The 21,331-nt window shown below is 44.5% G+C and overlaps 1 protein-coding gene across 2 annotated transcripts in view; it reads left to right on the forward strand.

Moving 5' to 3' along the window:
• The window catches only part of KIRREL3 (kirre like nephrin family adhesion molecule 3), a 1,115,257-nt gene that overhangs the window by 969,465 nt on the left and 124,461 nt on the right, over positions 1-21,331 (forward strand). For both annotated transcript variants that reach the window (XM_089537770.1, XM_089537771.1), the window contains exons 11-13: positions 6,977-7,103; positions 19,084-19,184; positions 20,740-20,938. In XM_089537770.1, coding sequence (XP_089393896.1) covers positions 6,977-7,103; positions 19,084-19,184; positions 20,740-20,938 — 427 coding nt within the window. The remainder of the gene's footprint in view (positions 1-6,976; positions 7,104-19,083; positions 19,185-20,739; positions 20,939-21,331) is intronic.

Genomic DNA, 21,331 nt, shown 5'->3' on the forward strand with positions numbered 1-21,331 from the left:
ATGATAGTGTGGTGGTGGTGGTGGTGATGATGATGATGATGATGATGATGATGATGATGATGATATGAGTCAGCTTCAGAGGCATGCAGGCACTGTTTCAGAAGCCGAGAGAGTGTCACCTTCCAAAGTGTGTTTTGGGTACTTTTAATGCTAACAAGTCTCCCTTGTTTTGACAATGATAGTGTGGTGGTGGTGGTGGTGATGATGATGATGATGATGATGATGATGATGATGATGATATGAGTCAGCTTCAGAGGCATGCAGGCACTGTTTCAGAAGCCGAGAGAGTGTCACCTTCCAAAGTGTGTTTTGGGTGCTTTTAATGCTAACAAGTCTCCCTTGTTTTGACAGTGATAGTGTGGTGGTGGTGGTGGTGGTGGTGATGATGATGATGATGATGATGATGATATGAGTCAGTTTCAGAGGCATGGACGCACTGTTTCAGAAGCCGAGAGAGTGTCACCTTCCAAAGTGTGTTTTGGGTGCTTTTAATGATAACAAGTCTCCCTTGTTTTGACAATGGTGGTGTGGTGGTGGTGGTGATGATGATGATGATGATGATGATGATGATGATGATATGAGGGAGGGAGGGAGGCCTGGGGCCGCAAGGGCCGAATTGGAGCCCGCGGAAGCAGCCTGTCGCCTCCGCAGGCTCCCCCCAGGGCCCTTGAGGCCCCAGGTCTCTCCCTCTGGAGGGAGGCCTGGGGCCGCACGGGCCGAGAAGGGGCCCGCGGAAGCGGCCTGCCGCCTCCTGGGCTCCTCCATGGCCCTTGGAGCCCTTTCAGCCGAAGGGAAGAGCCGAAGGGAACTGCCTGGGATGGGTGCCCAAGCCCTTTCCTTCGGCCTCCCTCCCTTTCGGCCAAAAGGGCCCCTTGGAGCCCGTTCTGCCGAAGGAAGGGACCGAGGAGGAGAGGGCGGGCACACGCCTCCTCCTCCCCGCGGGGCTTCGGTGGAAGCTCCGCCCCAGCATGTGGCTCCGCCCCCAGAGGGTGGAAGCTCCACCCCCCGGCTTCAGCCCCCCAGTTGTCCGAGGGACAGCAACCCAGCCCCCAGCTCAAAAAGGTTGCCTACCCCTGGTGTAAAGCCACTGCCAGCCAGAGTAGACAACACTGGCCTAGATGGGCAAGTGTGTCAGAGCTCCTGTAAGTCGTGGTGCCAGTTCAGGATTATCACAGGCCCTGAGGTTTCCTTGCCAATATCTGAGACACAGGGACAGCCCTTGGTGTTGTCATGAGACAATATGTCATCAGACATATTGGTTTGCAAAGGAAGTATCTTTTTGTGCTGCAAATGGATGTTAAATTTTGTTAACATCCATTTGAGAATCTCCCAGTAGCCACATGGCCAGAAGGAGGAGGGTCCAGCCTGTAAGAAATGTTCCTCCAGACCATCTGAACTGAGAACAAAGACAGCAAAATCAGACCTATGACTAACATCTTCAAAAAAAAATTCTCTTGTATCATTTTTAACACCTTGTTATCCATTAACTACAGCTCACAGCTTGTAATTCACTCACACACAAAGAACATATTTTTCCCTGTTTGGGAAACTCTCATTGGGACTAAATAGGGTTCAGGCCACAGACATCTTAACTATCTCAGATTGAGATGAAATGTAGGGATTACTCCTCCTTCTTTACATAAAGAGATAGAACAAGGAATCTTTAACCTAGTCCAGTTGCATCTAGCCAGAAGGCAGATGCAGAGGAGGGCAGAGAGTGAGCCCTGGCATCACAAACATTGGAAGGAAAAGAGGAAGATAACTAACTAAATAGACTAGACTCCTGAAGAGTATTTGTAAGTTGCATCAACCATCAATTAACCCTTGTAAGTTATAGCATGCTGCTCCTCTACTAGCTGAAGTGGATACTGATCCCACCAAATAAGAATTTGCACTCTTGTATATGACTCATAAAAGCTGGAGATTCAGGGCCAGGTCCTGAGATCTGACAAGTATCTGCCACATTACCTTCCGGAATACTGTCTCCCTCCCCTACATAACTCAGTTTAAAGCCCTCTTTATCAAATTCTTGAGACCGTTGGCAAAGACATTTCTCCCATCCCTTGCCAGAAGTCTCTCCTCATGGAATCGCAGCCCATAGCCCAAGAATTGAAACCGTTCTTGGCGACACCATCTGCGGAGCCAGTTATTCGCCTCTATTTCCTTCTCCCTTCCTGGACCATGCCCTTCAACTGGCAGAAGAGACAAGATGACAGTTCCATTTCAGACTGCTGTTTCTCTTGGGGCCTTCGTCCATTCCCAACCTCCAGAATCTGTGGAACTGGGAATGCCATCTTATCCTTGACTCAGGCAGCAAAGTATTTTGGGAAAGTCCTGGGTTTCACCATAGTCTAGAATTGTTGATTCTCTTTGCTGATTGCCCAAAGTACTACATGAAGAAGGTGCCTTGTGTGAGCCATATCCTCAAAGATTTTGTGATGAGTTTTTTAAAAAAGGTTTCAGCACTTTCCCAACACGGAGTAGTTTCAGTATGAGCTGCCTTTGCAATCTCTCTAACTACTGCTAAGGGCATTTAAGTGTTTTGCTAAGCATCAGTGTAAATTCCCAGACTGAGCAGAGGAATTGGCTGCAAGATCAGACACTCGGCAGTGCCAATAACTAACATACGGGATTGTGTTTACATAGCAAACACATGCCGGAAAGGCAAAAGGAAGCAGGCCCATAGGGATGCCATCCAAATTTCTGCTGGAGAAAGATGACAGATGTCTCAGCTCTGCCTTGTGCAGTAAGGTGAAGGGACAACATCACCCACTATGTGAATTTCAATACTGGAAGATAATGCTGCTCCACAGATAGATCCTGACAGCTCCAGTTGCATAGATGGAAAATTAACCATCCAGTTTCAATTGCTTCCTCAAGCAATTAGAAAGAGTTGGCTCTTAAAGGCCATATTTGTTTTAGACTCATCGTATTTCTAAATACTACTGGAGCTTGCATTTTGCTGACTGACCTGCATCAGAATTCCCTGCTTCAGCATTTAGGAAGTTTTAATAAAGCTGTTGATTGCTCCAGTGTGGACTATAGGGCACACATCTGGCAGCATGGATTGCAGCAAGGTCCAAGAGGCAGGGAGCCAGAGCAAAATCTGTCTTGGTAGCACTGAGGCATAGAAATAAGCAAACTCCAAAACCATCATCTCTCACTTGAGTCTGTGTGACTCAGAGCTACTATTTTATGTCACCTTTTGAATGGTGCAACTGTATAGTACTCTCAGAACACAGAACATCTGTGTTCAAAGAGGCACAGAAAGCATACTATGAAGATCATAATAACAGAGAGTCTTTTAGAAATTATTTGTCATGGGATGCACAAATATTTGTGGATGGAATCAGCTTCATTGAGACAATAGGTGCAGAAATCTGGCCACTACTTTCTCACCTCATCACTTTTCTACAACTAGTGCAATGGGCATAGGACAAGCTGAAAGATGTTTCACTTTCCCCCTCTACATGTGCTTGCCATTGCAATTTCCCTTTCAGTGGCCTGCAAAGAGGGAGGCATTCAATGGGGGAACTGTAAGAGATTCCAACCACTACATCCCCCAAACCAATAATGTGCAGTCACATTGCTGGTAGTGGGGATAACATTTCCAGGGTTTCCAGATTCATGTTTGCTGCTGAATGTCCAGTTTTCTCAAGTAACAATCCACTCAATTCTGCATAGCCAAAAGAAGAAGAAGGAGGAGGACGAGGAGGACGAGGAGGAGGACGAGGACAAGGACGATGTTAAAAACAAGATTATTGCCTTATTAAGATACTGGTTGACATTCTATACTGCAGTTATGGATTCCTAGCTTAGTTATGGATGCTCTGTATTCAGTGAAACTATGGGCCTTACTGCAAGGCTAAGTGACTCCTCCCAGCCCACATTTACAGTCAACAGCTGTATCATGTGAAGGAGATCTGTTCAGGCAGAATGATGATGTTTCTAGCCTTCTGACCAGCAAACAAGGCTGTGACAGAGAAGATTATCACACATGGATTCATTGTAAGTGAATCACCAGGGAAACGTTAGGCAAGTGTGCACAAGTGTAACCCTGAAACGCTTCCCCTATGTTTTGCAATCATGAGTTCCTTCTGGAATCGTTCAGGGAGAGTGACTTTCCTGTTAACGCTGATTTTCCATTAATAGGAAAGTCACTCTCCCTGAACCATTCCAGGAGACTAGAGAGAGCTCATGATTGCATGACGATGGGGAAGCGTTTCAGCATTACACGTGCATGCACTTGCCTAATGTTTCCCCGGCGATTCACTCACAGTAAGTCCACATGTGATAATCCTCAGTCAGAAGCAGGACCCCATAACAACCCCTTCTCACAGCCTCACTCACTGTTGGGAAGCTGCTGAAAAGGCCAAATTCTTTGAATCGCCAAATGGCAGCTCAACAGACTTCTGTTACCCAGTGTCACTGCTGGCTCTTAAGGTGGGCTGCGGATGAGACTCATGGCAGGCTATGATATTTAGTTATGTGTATGATGCAGAATATCAGCAGCTGATATTATGTGTTAATGATTCGTATATACGGAATACAAGTAATTAAAATATGTGGCAATTTTTTAAATTACATGCACATATAAAAACCTATTTAAGTGTATTAAACGAACAGACAAAGAGTGAGTGGAGTCCCCAGTTCTCCCACTCTGTTCCATGGAATATAACATTTTGAAGGATGTAACCATTACTATCGATGGCTGGCATCCTGTTAATTGCATAGACAGGCATAAGTCCACTTTATGCTTGCGTATGTCTCTTTTTGGTCATTGCTGAAGTTGGTATTCTTTCCCACTCTTCTCAGTGACCATGGTCCTCTCAACTGCTGCAGCCTCCTCATAAAGCCACTCACTGGAACATGGATGGGAGAATCAGAGAAATGTCTGGCTATGTTCCCATGGAACAATGACCCCTTTTGGTGAGACTACTGGTATCCCTGGCTAATCTCAGTCCCTGGATGATCACCAGTTTGACTATGAGGACATAGCTAGGACCTTCTCTGATTCCACACACAGCCACAAAATGTCCATGCAAGGGTGCAGTAGTTCAACAGGGAGTCTGGAAGTGTTGAGTGGACAAATGAAGCATAGTTCCATATGTGGAACCATGACTCTATATTGTGCTATACAGGATTTTGGCTGCAGGCTTGCCAAATGAGCTGGAACCTGGTTTTCCAGGATTCCAACTCCCTTAGAGAACCTCCACAGAGAGCAGAAGAGCTTCCCTTTCTCCTCTGTGTATGTCTCACCCTCCATAAATAGAAGATAAAGGAAGTGACAACAAAGGAATGGGGCTAGTTCACATCTCTCCTCATGTGTTGATAACGGAGCTACTGAGAAACAACAGGGTGTATCAGCATGCTTGCAGAAAGCCAAGCTTTGAAGAATTTCCAACAACAGTGGTCACAGTAATAATAATAATAATAATAATAATTTATTTATAGCCCGCCCAATCACAAGGAATCCAGGCGGGTTACAACAGTAAAAATAAAGATAATAAAATACAATACAATACAATAAATAAATAAAATACAATAAAATTAAAGAGAGTGAAGTGAGTACATTCACAGTTAGGCCTGATGGAAGTTGGGCCTCTCTTTTTCATTCCCTCCCAGGTCTGATGATGATGTCATGGAGGGAGGGCTCTTCTTCTTGAGGCAAGGATTTTATTTTAATTAATTTTAATTTAATTCTTCTCATTAAATTTAAGAGAAGAATTGGTGGACAGACTGACATAAGTCACAGTAAATGGGGAGTAGAACTAGGTAGGGAAGGCCTGCCAGAAGACATCCGTCTTAAGAGCCTTCTTAAAGGCTGTAAGAGTAGAAATGTCACGGATCTCCTTCGGCAGGTCATTCCATAGCTTCGGAGCTGCAATGGAAAAGGCCCTCTGGGTGACTGAAGTTAGCCAGTATACTGAGTACATATTGGGAGAGGGGGGCAGGAGCACTTCACCATAATATATTTTATTGTACAACCAGTGTGTTTGTACATGTACGCATGGGGGTTAGGATCTGTGAACATTTCAGCTTCACAGAAGAAACAAAAACCAAGGGCACCACTTACCACTAGTGAAATGAAAGGGTTTAATGAGTCATCCCACAGAATTAGTCATTATTAGTCATCCCATAGAATAGCTATCAATCCAATTTAGTACAAAACCAGCTCAAAAAAACTGAATTGTTAGCTATAACCACAGCTGTGTGTGTTAGAAACAGTGAAGTAGAAAAACCTAAAAATCTGTGCAATGGCAGCATTTTGATCTCAGAGGTCAAATGACTGTAGTCCCATAGAGGACCACTGACTGTAGTCTTTATCTGTTTTGTGATCTGTGGGGAAATTTGCTATGATATGCACATAAGTGCTGGTGTCCCATTACTGGGAAGAAATGGTAAGGAGCAGATTATCTTTCATTTCCTTTTTGAATAGACTGCAAATAAAAGGGCACAACTCAAAATGTGTAGCTTGTAAAAGTCACATAGGCATACTTCACCCAATGGTGAAAATGTAACTCTTCCAAGAGAGAAGTGGTTAAAAGTTTGTTTCTGGTCTTGAAAAGGGGGAGGCAGAAAGGTGCATTGTTAAACAGTGAAAGGAGGTTGTAACTGTGAAAAGACTTCCAATAGATGCTTCCTTTTTGTGAGGCAAGGGGAGAGAAAAAGAGTGATGGAGGAACTGAGGGCCATAAAACAGCATTGCTGGCCACATGAGTTTCCAAGGATCACTTGTGTGACAGAGAAGAGTATCTACTTTGCAATCTTCTCAATGCTGGACTTGGAAAGATTCATAACTAATACCCTGAAGATTTGCTTCCCATAAGTGCAGATAATACATGTCTAGGCGGACCAATTCTGTATAAAGCAGCTTCATATCTGTGGGGAGATATGAAGAGAAATGGCTGCATGTCTTTGTTTTGCAGGCCTGAAATCTGACACATGGAGTACATTACCTTCCTCTTTTTTTCAGGTCCTGAGCAATGAGAACACACTGACATTAAAAAACGTCCGCCAAGAAGATGCTGGGAAATACGTGTGCCGAGCGGTGGTGCCACGTGTGGGAGCAGGAGAACGGGAAGTGTCGCTGACTGTCAATGGTACTTAACTTGGAATATCCCTACCATCCTTCAACTTTCATCATCATTTTCACATCCCAGCAAGAGCAACAATATGTTGCTCTGCCTGGGACCAAAAGTAACATTCCATACAGAAATGTTAACAGGACTGGTAGCTGATTTCCCCCAAAAAAATTCAATGATGAGAAACTGTCCTCCAACACAACTGAAGGCAACCAACAGGTTTAAAAGACACAGGCCATGTTGTGGGGCATACAGGTCACTTATCCTCTACCACCTGGCTGCCACTTCCCATCATCTGCCCCACCAGACCTTGCCCAATGGTAGGGCTGGTACCATGTCTAGGTAAAATGATACAAAGTGATGCCACATCCCTTGGTTATCAATCTGATATTCTAGATTCTGAGCTGCATAGTACAAAGGAAAGGGTAGGTTCACAGTAACATGGGAACAAAATCGGAACATAGGCCCAGAACAGACGGGCTTGCAGCAGCGCTCTCGTCACATGCGAGGGTTGCCTTGTGGGCGGAGTGCCCACACACCCGGCAACCCTCACACGTGACGAGGGCGCTGCAGTTGCAGCGTGCCCCCCAGATGCGGCGCATATCGGTGACGTTGCAGATGTGCTAATTCCAGACAGGGCAGCACAGCTGCAACGTCACCGCACCATCTCTGACGCTTTGTGGCGTCGCAGCAGCGCCGCAAAAAGGAGCCACTTCCGGGCGCTTCTTTTTTGCTCCGAGGCAGCGTCGCACAACTTGGTTGCTGCAGCACTCCTGCGGAGCGAAAAGAGGCACCAGGGAGGTGCCTCTTTCTGGCAGTCTGTACCCCGCCATAGGAACAAAATCTGATTGCAATAGTAGTCATTGCTGTTGTTACTGAAAAATGCTTATTGAATTTGTAAAAGACTTATATGAAAAGAAAGGGGACAGAAAAATTAATATCAATTCCATGGGATGCAAACTTTGGGCCCTTTCAGACTACCTTTTACCCTGGATCAGAACCCGGATTAACCACGGGAAGTTAATATTAGCCCTGATCCTTCCACAAGCGAAAACAAAGGTTTCACACCTGTTCAGAGGCAAATCCGTCTTAGCGCGAGTCTTTTGAAAGCGGAGTAAAAGCTGTATCTTTTGAGAAAAATGGGGTCCGGCAAATATGAAATTGTCCCCGATCGTGATCGGGTCAAGTTCAGGGGAGGGATTTAGGTCAGAGGGAGGGCAGAGAGCGGAACATGCCTCCCCTTCATCAGGGTCCGGAGGAGGAGGAGGAGGAGGAGGAAGGACCAAGGCAAAGGGTGCCATGGAGGGCAGAATCGGAAGACAGAAGAAGGAGCAGGGTGAAGGGTCAAGTCCAGGGGAGGGATTTAGATCAGAGGGAGGGCAGAGAGCAGAACATGCCTCCCCTTCATCGGGGTGATGGAGGAGGAGGAGGAGGAGGAGGAGGAGGAGGAGGAGGAGGGAGCAGCCTTGGAGAAAGGGTGCCAAGAGAATCTGGGTGATGGAGGAGGAGGAGGAGGAGGAGGAGGAGGAGGAGGAGGAGGAGGAGGATGGAGCCGGAGGAAGGGTGCCAAGGGCAATCGGAATGATGGAGCAAGAGGAGGAGAAGGAATGAGCCTCAGAGAAAGGGTGCCAAGAGAATCGGGGTGATGGAGCAGGAGGAGGAGAAGGATGGAGCCGCAGGAAGGGTCAATTTCAGGGGAGGAAATGAGGTCAGAGGGAGGGCAGAGAATGGAACAAGCCTCCCTCTCGCACCAGGCAGTTTTCTCTCTCCCTCTCTCTCTCTCTTTTTATTTTTTATTTTTGATAGACTATGCGAATGATTTTTGGGTGATACATATAGATAGAATGTGTGTGTGCTTGTGCTACATTTCCCTTTCATTTCCTCTTGCTCCCGGAACAGCAGCCTCACTTTACAGGAGGCTTTTTATTATTGTTATTATTGTTGTTGTTGTTGTTGTTATATTCGAATGCTACAATATAGATAGAATGTGTGTCTGTTTGTGCTACATTTTCCTTTTCATTTGCTTGCTGCGGGCATGGCACCTCACTTTACAGGAGGCATTTTTATTATTTGTTTTTTGTTTAAAATGCGAATGCTACTATGTGGATGTTACAAATGTTTCCCTTTCAATTTGGCAAATTGATACAGAATGCTTTTGCTACACACAACACACACACCTGGAGGTTTTTAAATTTGACAGAATATGTGCACACTGCCGCCAGTTTTTTTTTTAAAAAAGGAGGGGGAAAGCACCCATTCAGTTGGCCAATGGCTGTAGGAAACGTCACCTTTGACAAAAGCAGAAGTGAATTTCATTGACAGCAAAGGAGCCTTCATTTTAAACCGGTACCACAAATGTGAACTCTCTGCAAAGAGACGCAATGGTATTGCTTCCCAAGGGATTTGGGAGGGGGGGATCCGTATCTGCCCAGTTCCATCCAGGGCAAATAGGTGAGTTTGAATGGGGCCTTTGTCTGAGATCTCGCATCATCAGAGGTAAGATGATGAAGCTCTGCCACTGCAGTTGCATCTGACAATGACGGTGTCCTAAAACCCACCTTCTCTGCCTGGCAGAACTCCAGCCAAAGGGTTTCCAAGGCAGTGCAGATTGGGGCACTGGGAATATGACATCATCAGTGCTTTCCCAGTCATACACACATATATTTTATTCTGTCAATGACCAGCAAGACATAAGAAAGTACAAAGCATAATACATAAGTGCAACAATAGATTTCAAGTGACACACAATAAAATAGGATAAGGTAAAATAATGTAAAAACACTCTCCTGTGATTTTGTAAATTTCATGATTACATGAAAATAAAATAAGCTAACATCCTTTGTACAATTAGCAGTGAAGCAACGGCAGTGTTTTAGGGATGCCAGCTTTACTATATCCATTCTAAAGTGTCATCTCCACATCTCTGCATCCCTTTTACTTTTACAGTGATGTCTGGGGGCAACATGCTGATTAAGGGGCGTAGACAGACATATTTTGATGACCAGCAAAGTTTTAAAAAATTGCATCTGACAATGACGGTGTCCTAAAACCCATCTTTTCTGCCTGGCAGAACTCCAACCAAAGGGTTTCCAAGGAAGTGCAAATTGGGGCACTGGGAATATGACATCTGCAGTGCTTTCCCAGTCCGAGAACAAGCAGCTGGAGAGACCCTTGGGGTCCTGCTGCAACAGCCTGCTCCTGGGGAGAATGCAGATGCTATTTCCCAGATAGATGGGAAGGTGGATGGGGATTATGTTTGGTCATTAATGGCTATAAAATTCATTCCCCGCAGTGACTGGATTGTCAGTCCGGTTTATGATCTCATAAATAGTGAACAGGATGCCAGCCTTCCACAAGAGATCTATTGTTATTGTTGTTTTGTAGCCCCCCTTTCCTTTTATGGAAGCCTCAAACATCCATTTGTTGAGCACTGACACAGTTTAAGTGTGGCTAATGCTGAAGAGTGAACCAGGGACAAACCATCACAGCCATCAAAAAAAGCTGTCAACCATTCCCTTGCTTGCCACTCAGCATGTCATCTCTTGCCTCCTCCCTTCCCTGTTGGCTGCTGAAGTTTAATTACAATTCAGATAGCTTACAGAAAACAAAGCAATACATTTGATGAAAACAAAGATCCCGCTCAGAGAGAGAATAAGAGAGAGAGAGAGAGAGCTTTGCTTTTCCTTTCATAGAATCACAGAGTTGGAAGAGACTTCAAGAGCCATCCAGTCCAACCCCATTCTACCATGCAGGAACTCTTAATCAAAGCATCCCCAACAGAAGGGCATCCAGCCTCTGTTTAAAAATCTCCAAAGAAGGAGACTCCATCACACGCAGGCAGTGTATTCTCCTGTCAAACAGCTCTTACTGTCAGAAAGTTTTTCCTAATGTTTAGGTAAAATATCTTTTCCTGTATCTTGAATACATTGTTCTGTGCCCTGTTCTCTGGAGCAGCAGGGAAAAAAAAGCTTCCTTCATCTTTAATATGACACCCCTTCAAATATTTGAACAGGACTATCATGTCACCTGTTAACTGTCCCTTCTCCAGGCTAAACATCCCCAGTTCCCTAGGTCTCTCCTCATAGGGCATGGATTCCACTCCATTCTACATTTTGGTTGCCCTCCCTTGGACAAGCTCCAGCCTGTCAACAACCCTAGCCACTAGACCAGGGGTGGCCAATTCAGGAGTGGGAGAGGAGCGGGCAATGTTGTTGTATATTCATGTGCCAGAAGTGACCACTTCTGTACACCATTTTAACTGCATTTTAGTCAGATATTTGTTTGGGGGGGGGGGGGGGTTGGGGAGCTCTGGGCATAGGGGAGATAAACTGCCACATTTACAGATGATTTTGGGGTGCATTTGGCTGAATTTCAGACCAAAAAGTTGTCCAATAGTTCACAATTTAAAAAAGGAAAAAGAAACAATTGTGTCTGGTGAGGCTTCTGGGAGGCTTAAGGCCTTGGCGTCACAAGGGGCACGTGGCCCACAGTCTTTCCTTTGCCCATCCATGATAGACAGCCAACAGTCTGGCCTGGACATTTGAAGTCCCCTTGAAACAAACTCTTGCCTGAACACATCAGAAATACTTGTGTTACAGCAAATTCCATTCATGGCCCTATTATCAGCCACGACTATTGGTTGTACTAGCATGAGAGTTTGCATCAACAGTTTCTAGAGGGCCATACATTCCCTATTCCTGTATAGATGTTCCACCAGATATTGGCCCAGCAGTGGAGCACACAGGAACATAGAAAGCTACATTGCACTGAATCAGACCATTGATCTGTAGTGCCAAGTGTTATCATTACTGGCCCTCCGTGGTTTCGGGATGAATTCTTTCCTAGCTGCAGCTGGAGATTTCTAGTATTTGGTCTCCCATCCAAAATACTAACCACTATCCCATTTAACTTCCAACATCAGGTAGGATAAGTGTATTCAGGGTAGCTTTGTGGGAGAGAAGAACCCTCCATCCACTGTCACAGCAGGAGAATTCTTGCTCTTTAGGCAGTTCTGAAGTGTTATTTCTTCATCCATTCTGCAAAGGACAGAGGGCATTTAATCCTGAGCTATCATCCCCTTCAATTAGGATGATCCATTTTCTTGTGTATAGGAAATCCTCTTCCCAGATGGAAATAAAATAAATCTCAACATTTTATAAGAAAACTGTTACTGTTCTGGCATCTACCAGCACCGATAAGGAATGCAGGGGAAGAGAGAGAGAAACCTTGAACTCTACCTATTGTATAAGGGAGATACTATCAGTCAGAAAGCCCTTACCAATGTAATAATAAGGATAAATGACCAATTGCCTGGAGAAGAAGATACACCACAAACCAATTTGCTGCAGGTAATCATGTCAAGCAGCCCCTTTATCAAGAATCCTCCTTTTTCTGTTGTTGTTTTTTTAAATCCCAGACACCAGACAAAGGTGTGAAGGAAAGGAACTGTGGTTGCATCACCAAGCACTGGTGTCCATTGGATATGGAGAAACCTGGGGCTCAAGGGTGGTTTTCAGGATAAATTGTGGGTGATGAAGGTATGTGAAGTATTTAGACTACCAGTGTTGCATTATAAAGGTAACCGAATGATAACTAAATGTTTTCAGTAGGTGAGATTTTCTTGGCAGTTAGGGCCCCATTCACACTAAAGAAATAACCCACGTTATTTCATGAATTTGCCATGATCAAATCTCTCCATGGCATTTTATCATGGGATTCCCATTTACACTCACACAAATGCCATGGAGAGATTCGATCCTGGCAATCACGGCAGGAGGAGGAAAGGGAGGAAGAGTGAAAGCAGAGGAAGGCTGATCCCCTGATTGGAGGAGTCAGGGGGGGGGAAGAGGAGGAAGGATGCAATGGCAGAAAGGAAGAGGAGAAGGACCCGATCAGAGCTGGCAGGGAGGGAGGAAAGATGGGCTCTGAATGGGATTGATCTGTATGTTCCGATTGGCGGCTCCCACAAAAAGACAGTTCTTTTAAAAAGAACCTCTGATTTCCCCATCTTAAAAAATCCTGGGTTAAGGGGGATTTGCACCGCCCCCCCACCGCCACCCAAAATCTGGTCAGGAAAACCTGGCACAAGTGTGAACATCCCCAATTTACACCGGTTTGGAAACCAGGTTATTTTTCAGTGTGAATGGGCCCCAGATCTCAGATTCTCAGATGCATGTGAGTGATCCTTCTCCTCTACCCTATCCCCGCAAATAGAAACTCACAGCTATCCATTCAGCATCAGGACACATACTAGCCACCTGACATGTCAGTGGGTCAAACCACCTCTCTCTCTGTGTGTGTGTCTGTCTCTCAGGCTCATCTGATTCAGACTTTTGCCTTTATGAAAGTAACTGCATAAAAGGAATGTCCTCCCGAAGATGCTAGCAAGTGCTTCAAAGGAATGACTGCTATTCACTCAGGAGCCTGCCTCCTGGAAATTTCTGGCCTTCCTTTGATTCTAGAAAGGCCCCGAAGTCAGAAAACCTTCCTTTCCTTTTGTTTGAGCTTCTGGGGCTGCACAAATAAATTGGCACGGAAGCTCTAAAAATAACAGCAACCGAGAGTGCCACCATTTATATCCATAGCAACACCATTCAAAGCCTTTAGATGCCCATAGACTGTCTAACACTCAGCCCTGAATGCCAAGCAAGGAGCATGGCAGCCTTCACTAACCAACACACAACCTGTTGGGGAATGAGGCTCTGGTCCTGAGCTGCGAAAAATAAAAACACCAGTTTCCTTCTTCATATTTACCTAAAGGCTGCTCATTTTTTTCAAGCATAATTTTTGGTCACATTCTATTATCACAGTGATAAATTTTTAGATGTTAAATTCCAGGAGTGATATCTTATTTATTATTAGTATTAGAATTATTTATTATCATCTCATTTGTTATTATTTTTATTAATATCCCTCCTTTCTCCCAAAATTCAGAGACAAGTCAGGATACAACATTATCAGGCTCTAAGAAAACATGGGCGGGTTATAGACCGCCTCTTTGAGGCGGTCTGCCGCCGCCGCCATTTGCTCCATAAGGGAGCCGCCGCAGCCACACTGCGCGGCTCCCTTGCGGAGCAAAAAAGAAGCTCCAAAATGGAGCTTCTTTAAGCGGCGCCTCTATGACGTCGCGAGGCACCAGGGGCGGACTTGCGACGTCATAGACGCTGCGACACGTGCGGACGCACAGCGTCCGTTACGTAAACATGGCGGCCCCCATGTGGAAGGGGCGCCGCCATGTTGTACGTATGGAATACGTACTAGGGTTAGGGGGGTGCGGAAGCACCACCCCTTCCTAACCCTAATACGTATTTCATACGTATTTTTTGGCGGTTTGTAACCCGCCTTAGTAAAAATACCAGAACTTAACTGCTGTCTCTTTGTTGCCAGTAGACTTTGCAAGGAGAGTTAGAAACACAAGCATTTCCAGCATCCTTGACAACAGATCTAAAGCTGGGCAAGAGTGGAGAATCTTTTTTTTTTTTTGGGGGGGGGGGGAGGGGGGATATTTAAAATTCTAATTTGGAAAAATGTTTCAGGGAGGTGCATTCTGGCAGTGGATGAGGCCATGGAAAGGAGTCCAGTAGTGGAGTGAGCATGGCCAAAGTGCACAGCTCACTTCCATGCAACAGTTTGAAAGGTGCCTGAAAATTTTATAGCTTAACTGTCTGCTAAGGATGTAAATCTGCATACAAGAACAGAAAATTTCAGTGATTTGTTCTCCATGCCATGAGAATAAGAGGATTTCTGCACAATCTTTGAGCACTGCTCAGATGTCAAGACTCCACATGGAAAAAAAACCCTGCACAGAAATAAATGTGATCTTTCTGCGCAGAAAACATGGGCTGGACTATATGTACTGCTTAGCTGCAAAACTATCTTGGACTCCTAGTCCAGTCCCCTCCAGAAACCTACTTTACTGGGCATCAGCCATACAAAGAGAAAAGTGTCCATTCTGCAGGCAACTGGTGTGGATGAATTGCAATGTGATCCTGCTTCTCATAATTGTGTCCTCACTGGCTGAAGGGAGGTATAAATGCCATCCACCTGTTTGCCTCCCCACTCCCACTGACAGCAAAATGAACCCCCTTCTTTCAAAGCTGCCTAATAAAAAAAAAGGTTTGGCAGAGTAGTTATGATCATGGCAATGGTGCTATGATGGTGACTATGTAGGGATTGTGAATATGGAGTACTTAAGAATGTGTAAATGTAACAGAATGTCAGCCACGGATTTTAAGCAGAAATCTTTAGAGCAGGAGAGAGGCCCAAATCCAGTTGATAATCCCATTGTTCCCAACTCATTGGTGATATGGGACAGCCGTGTTTTCCTCCCACTACATGGCTCTGTGGGAGACACTCTCATAACTGGGGTATTGTCCCTGGGCGAAAGGGAGCCTTGCAGGATTGTACTAGTGGAACATTACTTTCTGCCAGCTGCATATAGGATCCAGGCCAATGTAATATGCTCAGAATACACTGTTTCCTGGACATACAGAGGTATAAAATAGAGTTGTGCCTGCATAAGTTTCTAACAGGATGCCAAACTGAATTTTGTACAAAACACACTGACTTCGGTTCAAAAATTAGAAGGAGTAAAATTAACCCTCTTGGGTGGCTTCCTTAAAGTATGGACAGCTTACAACCAGAATGGATTTAGCACCAGATGGAGGCCACCCTTGCTCCTGTTCCCTGCCTCCCCAAAAAAGTGCATTGAGTCTTGTACACTTGAACTCTGGGGAAGAGGGAGCATTATTTGCCTTTTTCTCCAAGAACATAAATGTCTTAGGCTGTTCCTGCCTAGCAATGTGCAAAGGTCTTACAATGTGTGCCTACCCTCATGACTTCCCTTTCCACTCCATCTTTCTTGCTTGTTCATAACACCTCATTATGTATGAAGCGTGATGCAAATTTTTACCTTGGTAATTCTCCACTAGATCTGTCTGTGTCAGGGAACCCTCATAATCTGCAAGAAGATTTCATTGTCTGCATTATAGAACAGGTAGAAAGTGGAAAGTAGGAAGTGCTTGTGTTATGTGGGAGTGCCCTCTGCTGGCTACCTGTGGCTCACCTGTGAGAGCCAATTCAGGTTTGGGAAGATGTGCAGACAATAAATTATTATTAACCTTTATTTATAAAGCACTGTAAATTTACACAGCGCTGTACATACAATCTTTTTTAATTAGATGGTTCCCTGCCCTCAGGCTTACAATCTAAAAAGACACGACACAAAAGGAGAAGGGAATGGTGGTGGAGAAGGGGATCAGGTCCAGCAGTTCTTCTCTACCTCCGAGGCCTGGACCAAGGGAGATGGACTGGAGGGGGAGGGCTTGGCTTCTTAATGGATGGTTAAAAGGAGGCATCCTGGGGCAGAGAGGGGCTTACCCCTGGGAATGCTTCTCTAAACAATATAGTCTTTAACTCAGTTTTGAAACTGGGCAGAGAAGTGATGGTGTGTGCACGTGGTGGAAGAAGGTTCCAGGAGTAAGGGGCAGCAAGTGAGAAGGGACGAATCCGGGAGGGGACAGTGGCAATCCTACACTTGGACAGGAGACCTTGACTAACAGAGTGGAGAGTACGAATGGGAATGTAAGGAGAAAGAAGGTCAGATAAGTAAGGAGGGGCCAATCCATGGAGGGCTTTGAAAGTCAACAACAAAAGCTTGTACCGGATGCGGAAGGGGAAGGAGAGCCAATGAAGGGAGGAGAAAAGAGGAGAAACATGGTCAAAGCGGCGAGCGGATGTGATAATATGGGCAGCTGAATGCTGGACAGAGATTAAAGGATGGAGGTGTAAGAGAGGAAACCCTGTCAGAAGAAGGTTACAATAATCTAGTCGTGATACCACTAGGGCATGGACCAGAGTCTTGGCAATAGAGGCTGAGAGGAATGGACGGATCTTGACAATGTTGTGGAGAAAGAATCTACAGGCCTTGGCATTGGTCTGGATCTGGGGAATAAACGACAGAGAAGAGTCAAAAATAAAGCCAAGACTGCGGGCTTCCTGGACCAGTTGAATAGAAGTGTCGTCGACAGAAACAGAAAAGGAATATTGAAGGGTGGGGTTTAGGTGGAAAGACAAGAAGCTCAGTCTTAGACATGTTGAGCTTCAAGCGCCGAAGCCACATCCACTGAGAGATGGCAGTCAGACAAGAAGAAACTTGCTGTTCAAGTCCCGGAGAAAGGTCCAGGGTGGAGAGATACAGCTGAGTGTCATCAGCGTACAGATGATAGGAGAAACCAAAGAACTGATGAGTTTACCTAGGGACAGTGTGTATAGAGAGAACAGAAGGGGACCCAAGACAGAGCCCTGGGGAACTCCAACAGATAGGGGAACAGAGGACGAAGTCTGACCACCCGTGACCACTGCAAATGATCTATCTGACAAGTAATATTTAAACCAGTCGAGAGCAGAGTCAGAGAAACCAAGGTCAGAAAGTAAATCAACCAGGAGACAGTGATCCACAGTGTCGAAGGCCGCAGACAAATCAAGAAGAATGAGAATAGAGTACAGGCCGTTTGCCAATCCAATATAATAGTAGTACCGGGAGCAATGAGAGAGTGTTGGACTATGACTCTGGAGACCAGGCTTCAAATGTGCACTGAGCCATGAGACCAACTGACTGGCCTTGGGCAGGTCCCACTCTCTCAGCCACAGAGGATAGTAATTGCAAACCCCCTCTGAAGAAATTTGCCAAGAAAACCATGTGCTAAGATCACTATAAGTCAGAAATGCCTTGAAGGCACACAACAACAGCAACAACAACTTAGGGGGGAATGGAAGTAATACTACTGTTAGATGGTCTGGGAGCAATCCAAACAAGCTGACATCTAAATGAAATTAATACAGGTAGAATCACAAAATCCCAATTACAAAACATGAGACTAATTAGAAAATGCCACATTATGCAACAATACCTGATTGATTCCTAGTTTCTTGGATAGAATTCAAATCACAAAGTATAGTTGGAAACAGCTGGTAGACTGGAAAACCCAGAAATAGTACCTGATTGATTGCTAGATTCTTGGATAGAATTTCCATCATGGATAGTCAGTAACATCCAGTATACTGTGAAACCAAGGAAAGGAAGAGGAGAAAAAGAAGTTATAGAGAGCTGGTAGGTAGGTTTTGGCATCCTTGTTAGTATCATGGCTACATGGCAACAGCTGTCAGATGGTGTGAAAGAGCTGACTATTAATGACCTTGTTGAATACCTTTTGTATTTGCTTTGCAGTTTGAAGCTGGGAAAGGATATGACGGCTGGGAATGGACAGGAAAGTGATTTTTTTTCCTGTTGCTAACCTGCTTGTACAGTTCTCATTGCTATGAGGAGAAGATGGGTCACATTGGCACACTTTGAATGCTTGTTTCTGCACTATATGTAACCCTTGGAAGCCTATATTCAGTTGACTTCAGCCTGGGGAGGTGGTTAGTGTATCTCTGCCAAACTACCCTATATGTCCAGTGATACAGATTTAATTTGATAGCTGGCCGAGAGATAAATATGGGTAGAATTTGTTTGAGGACCCAGGTCTATCATTGGCTGTGATGGGATGCTTGGCCCTGCACCAAAAGAGCTGGAATGTTGTGTTTACTATCAACAAAGCTTATGTTAAAGCAGCAGCATGTATCCATGTACAGCACCAAAAGAACTCTTGGAGAGTCCTGGAACTACGTCAAGTTCTGGAGCATGACAGAAGCAAAGAAAAAAGAGGGTGGTGATGGTTGTTGTCCTTTAATAATATCCAGAGTTTATAGTACGAGGTATCTAGCTCCCTCATTCAGTGCCTTTTATTCTCAGCAACCATGAATACAAAAACTGAGTTTAAAACAGGTAAACCTTATTCAGCAGTTCTCATCAGGAAATAATTCCATGCTCTCATTTACATTGCACAACATCTCTGTGAAATTGTGGGTTTGTACCTTCTTTTTAAAAAGGATGGAGCACTATTTCACTCTCTCCCCTTGTTATTTCCCCCCTCCGTTCTCTATCCTTCCTCCACAGGGCCACCTATAATCTCCAGCACACAGACACAGCATGCACTTCATGGGGAAAAGGGCCAGATCAAATGCTTCATCCGTAGCACTCCTCCACCAGACCGAATTGTGAGTAGATGCCTTCCTCCTTCACAATGTGAACAGCAACACAAAGAGGGTTTATACATATTTTATATCTCTCCCCCCCTTTCGATTAAAAAAATTAGGGAAGCTTATATAATATTAAATTAAAACCTTCCTCTTCTGTCAAGCCTTCCCCCCCTGGAAAATGAAGTCGTGTACTCTGATCCCATTGACTCTCTAACTCACCCTATTGATTGATTGAATGATTGTTTTTAGATTTGTATATTGTATTTAGTGTTCTTGGTTTTATCTATTTTAAGATGTGTTTTGTAATTAGTTTTAAACTCTATGTAAACCACTTTGATCTTTTGGAAAAGTGGTATATAAATAAAATTTATTATTATTATTATTATTATTATTATTATTATTATCATAAAAATACAAGTCAAACTAGAGGAAAAACGGTGGTCAGAATTTAAATATATCCTTTATTGGTCATTGCTGAAGGAGATATCCACTACTTCCTTGTCATAAAGATTCTCCAAGCACAGAACCCATTCCCCCCCCCCCCCAGCCATTTAACAGCTGGGGAAAGAGACACAGGCCAGCTATGCTCTAAAAGCTGGACTCACAAAGAAGATTCCCAGGAGTTGTGGAAGATGCCTTCATCTTCATGCATTTGCCTTCATGCATCATAACATAGCAAGCTGCTGCCTGGCAATCACCACTTCGACACTAAATGGGGATCGGGAGGGAGCAGCCTTCCATCTGGTGGAGCTTTACACTCTGCTAGCTGTATCTAAGATCTTGGCCAATAAGAGAAAAGTCAACAGCTTAAAACCAATGAAACGTCTGTGCTAATAGGGGGTTTAGGTTTATAAAGTCTGGGAAAACAGAAAAGGGTTTTACTTGGTATAATAAAGAAAGCAGAGTAAGTATCACACAGACTTTCTTTCACTGGCAGATACCACCAAATATAAGGCTCTCTGTAATCTCTATCTGCTAAAGCTTTTCAGTAAGGACAATCATAAAATCATAAAATCGTACCCCAAGGACCATCCAGTCCAATCCCATTCTGCCATGCAGGAAATCTCACTCAAAGCATCTCTGACAGATGGCCATCCAGCCTCTGTTTAAAGACCTCCAAGGAAGGACACTCCACCATAATCTCCGAGGAAGGAGTGTCTTCCACTGTTGAAGAGCTCTTTTATTGTCAGGAAGTTCCTCCTAATATTGAGCTGGAATCTCTTTTCCTGGAGCTTGCATTCATTGCTCCTTTGGGTCCTATTCTCTGGAGCAGCAGAAAACAAGCTTGCTCCCTCCTCAATAGGACATCCTTTCAAATATTTAAACTTTGCTATCATATCATATAAGTATCCCTGGGACAGTTTTACCACTGTACAAGTTTAAATGCATTTGATCACTATGTTTATTCACTAAGGCTTACTAACGGTATAGAATGACCCCAGAATTTGATTTCCCCTGTCAAATATCAAGCTGTCTGATCATAAGTATAAGACTAAAAACTGATAAAGGAATTTCTAGAGGAGCGGAGAAAAAACACCCCCCATGGCTAATGACTACTTGCTTTAATGTACAGGCCTGGTCCTGGAAGGAGAATGTGCTGGAGTCAGGTACCTCTGGGCGATACACAGTAGAAACTGTCAGCACAGACGAAGGTGTGATCTCCACATTAACCATCAGCAACATCGTACGAGCCGACTTCCAGACTATCTACAACTGCACGGCCTGGAACAGTTTCGGTTCCGACACTGAGATCATCCGTCTGAAAGAACAAGGTGGGAATTACTATTATATTCTGAAAGCGCCTCCTCTTCCCACACCTGCCCCAAAAGAAGGGGGTCTTGGGGTGGTTTCGGTGGTGGCGATAGTGGGATATCACTCCTTGAAAGCAGAAGGGAGAGGGAGCTCTGTTTATGATAGGAGCAAAAAGTAAAGTAGTAAGTAAAGAAGAAACAAAATGTAAGGTCAGTATATGAAAGCAGGTTCAATTCAAAACAGGAAAAGGACATGGAACCTCCTCATGATGTCCTCCCAAGTGGTCTTTGGGTATCACCAGTATAGTCAGCACCTCCACAATTGCCTTGGAAACATATCCATTGTCTTTTCCTTTTCTTTATTTCTGTCTTTCCTCCAAACAACTCCCCTTCATTTGAGTGAAAAGAAAAATA

Source organism: Sceloporus occidentalis, unplaced genomic scaffold (assembly GCF_023333645.1).
Source record: "Sceloporus occidentalis isolate IW3139 unplaced genomic scaffold, rSceOcc1.0.p SCAF_9, whole genome shotgun sequence".
Lineage (NCBI taxonomy): Eukaryota > Metazoa > Chordata > Lepidosauria > Squamata > Phrynosomatidae > Sceloporus > Sceloporus occidentalis.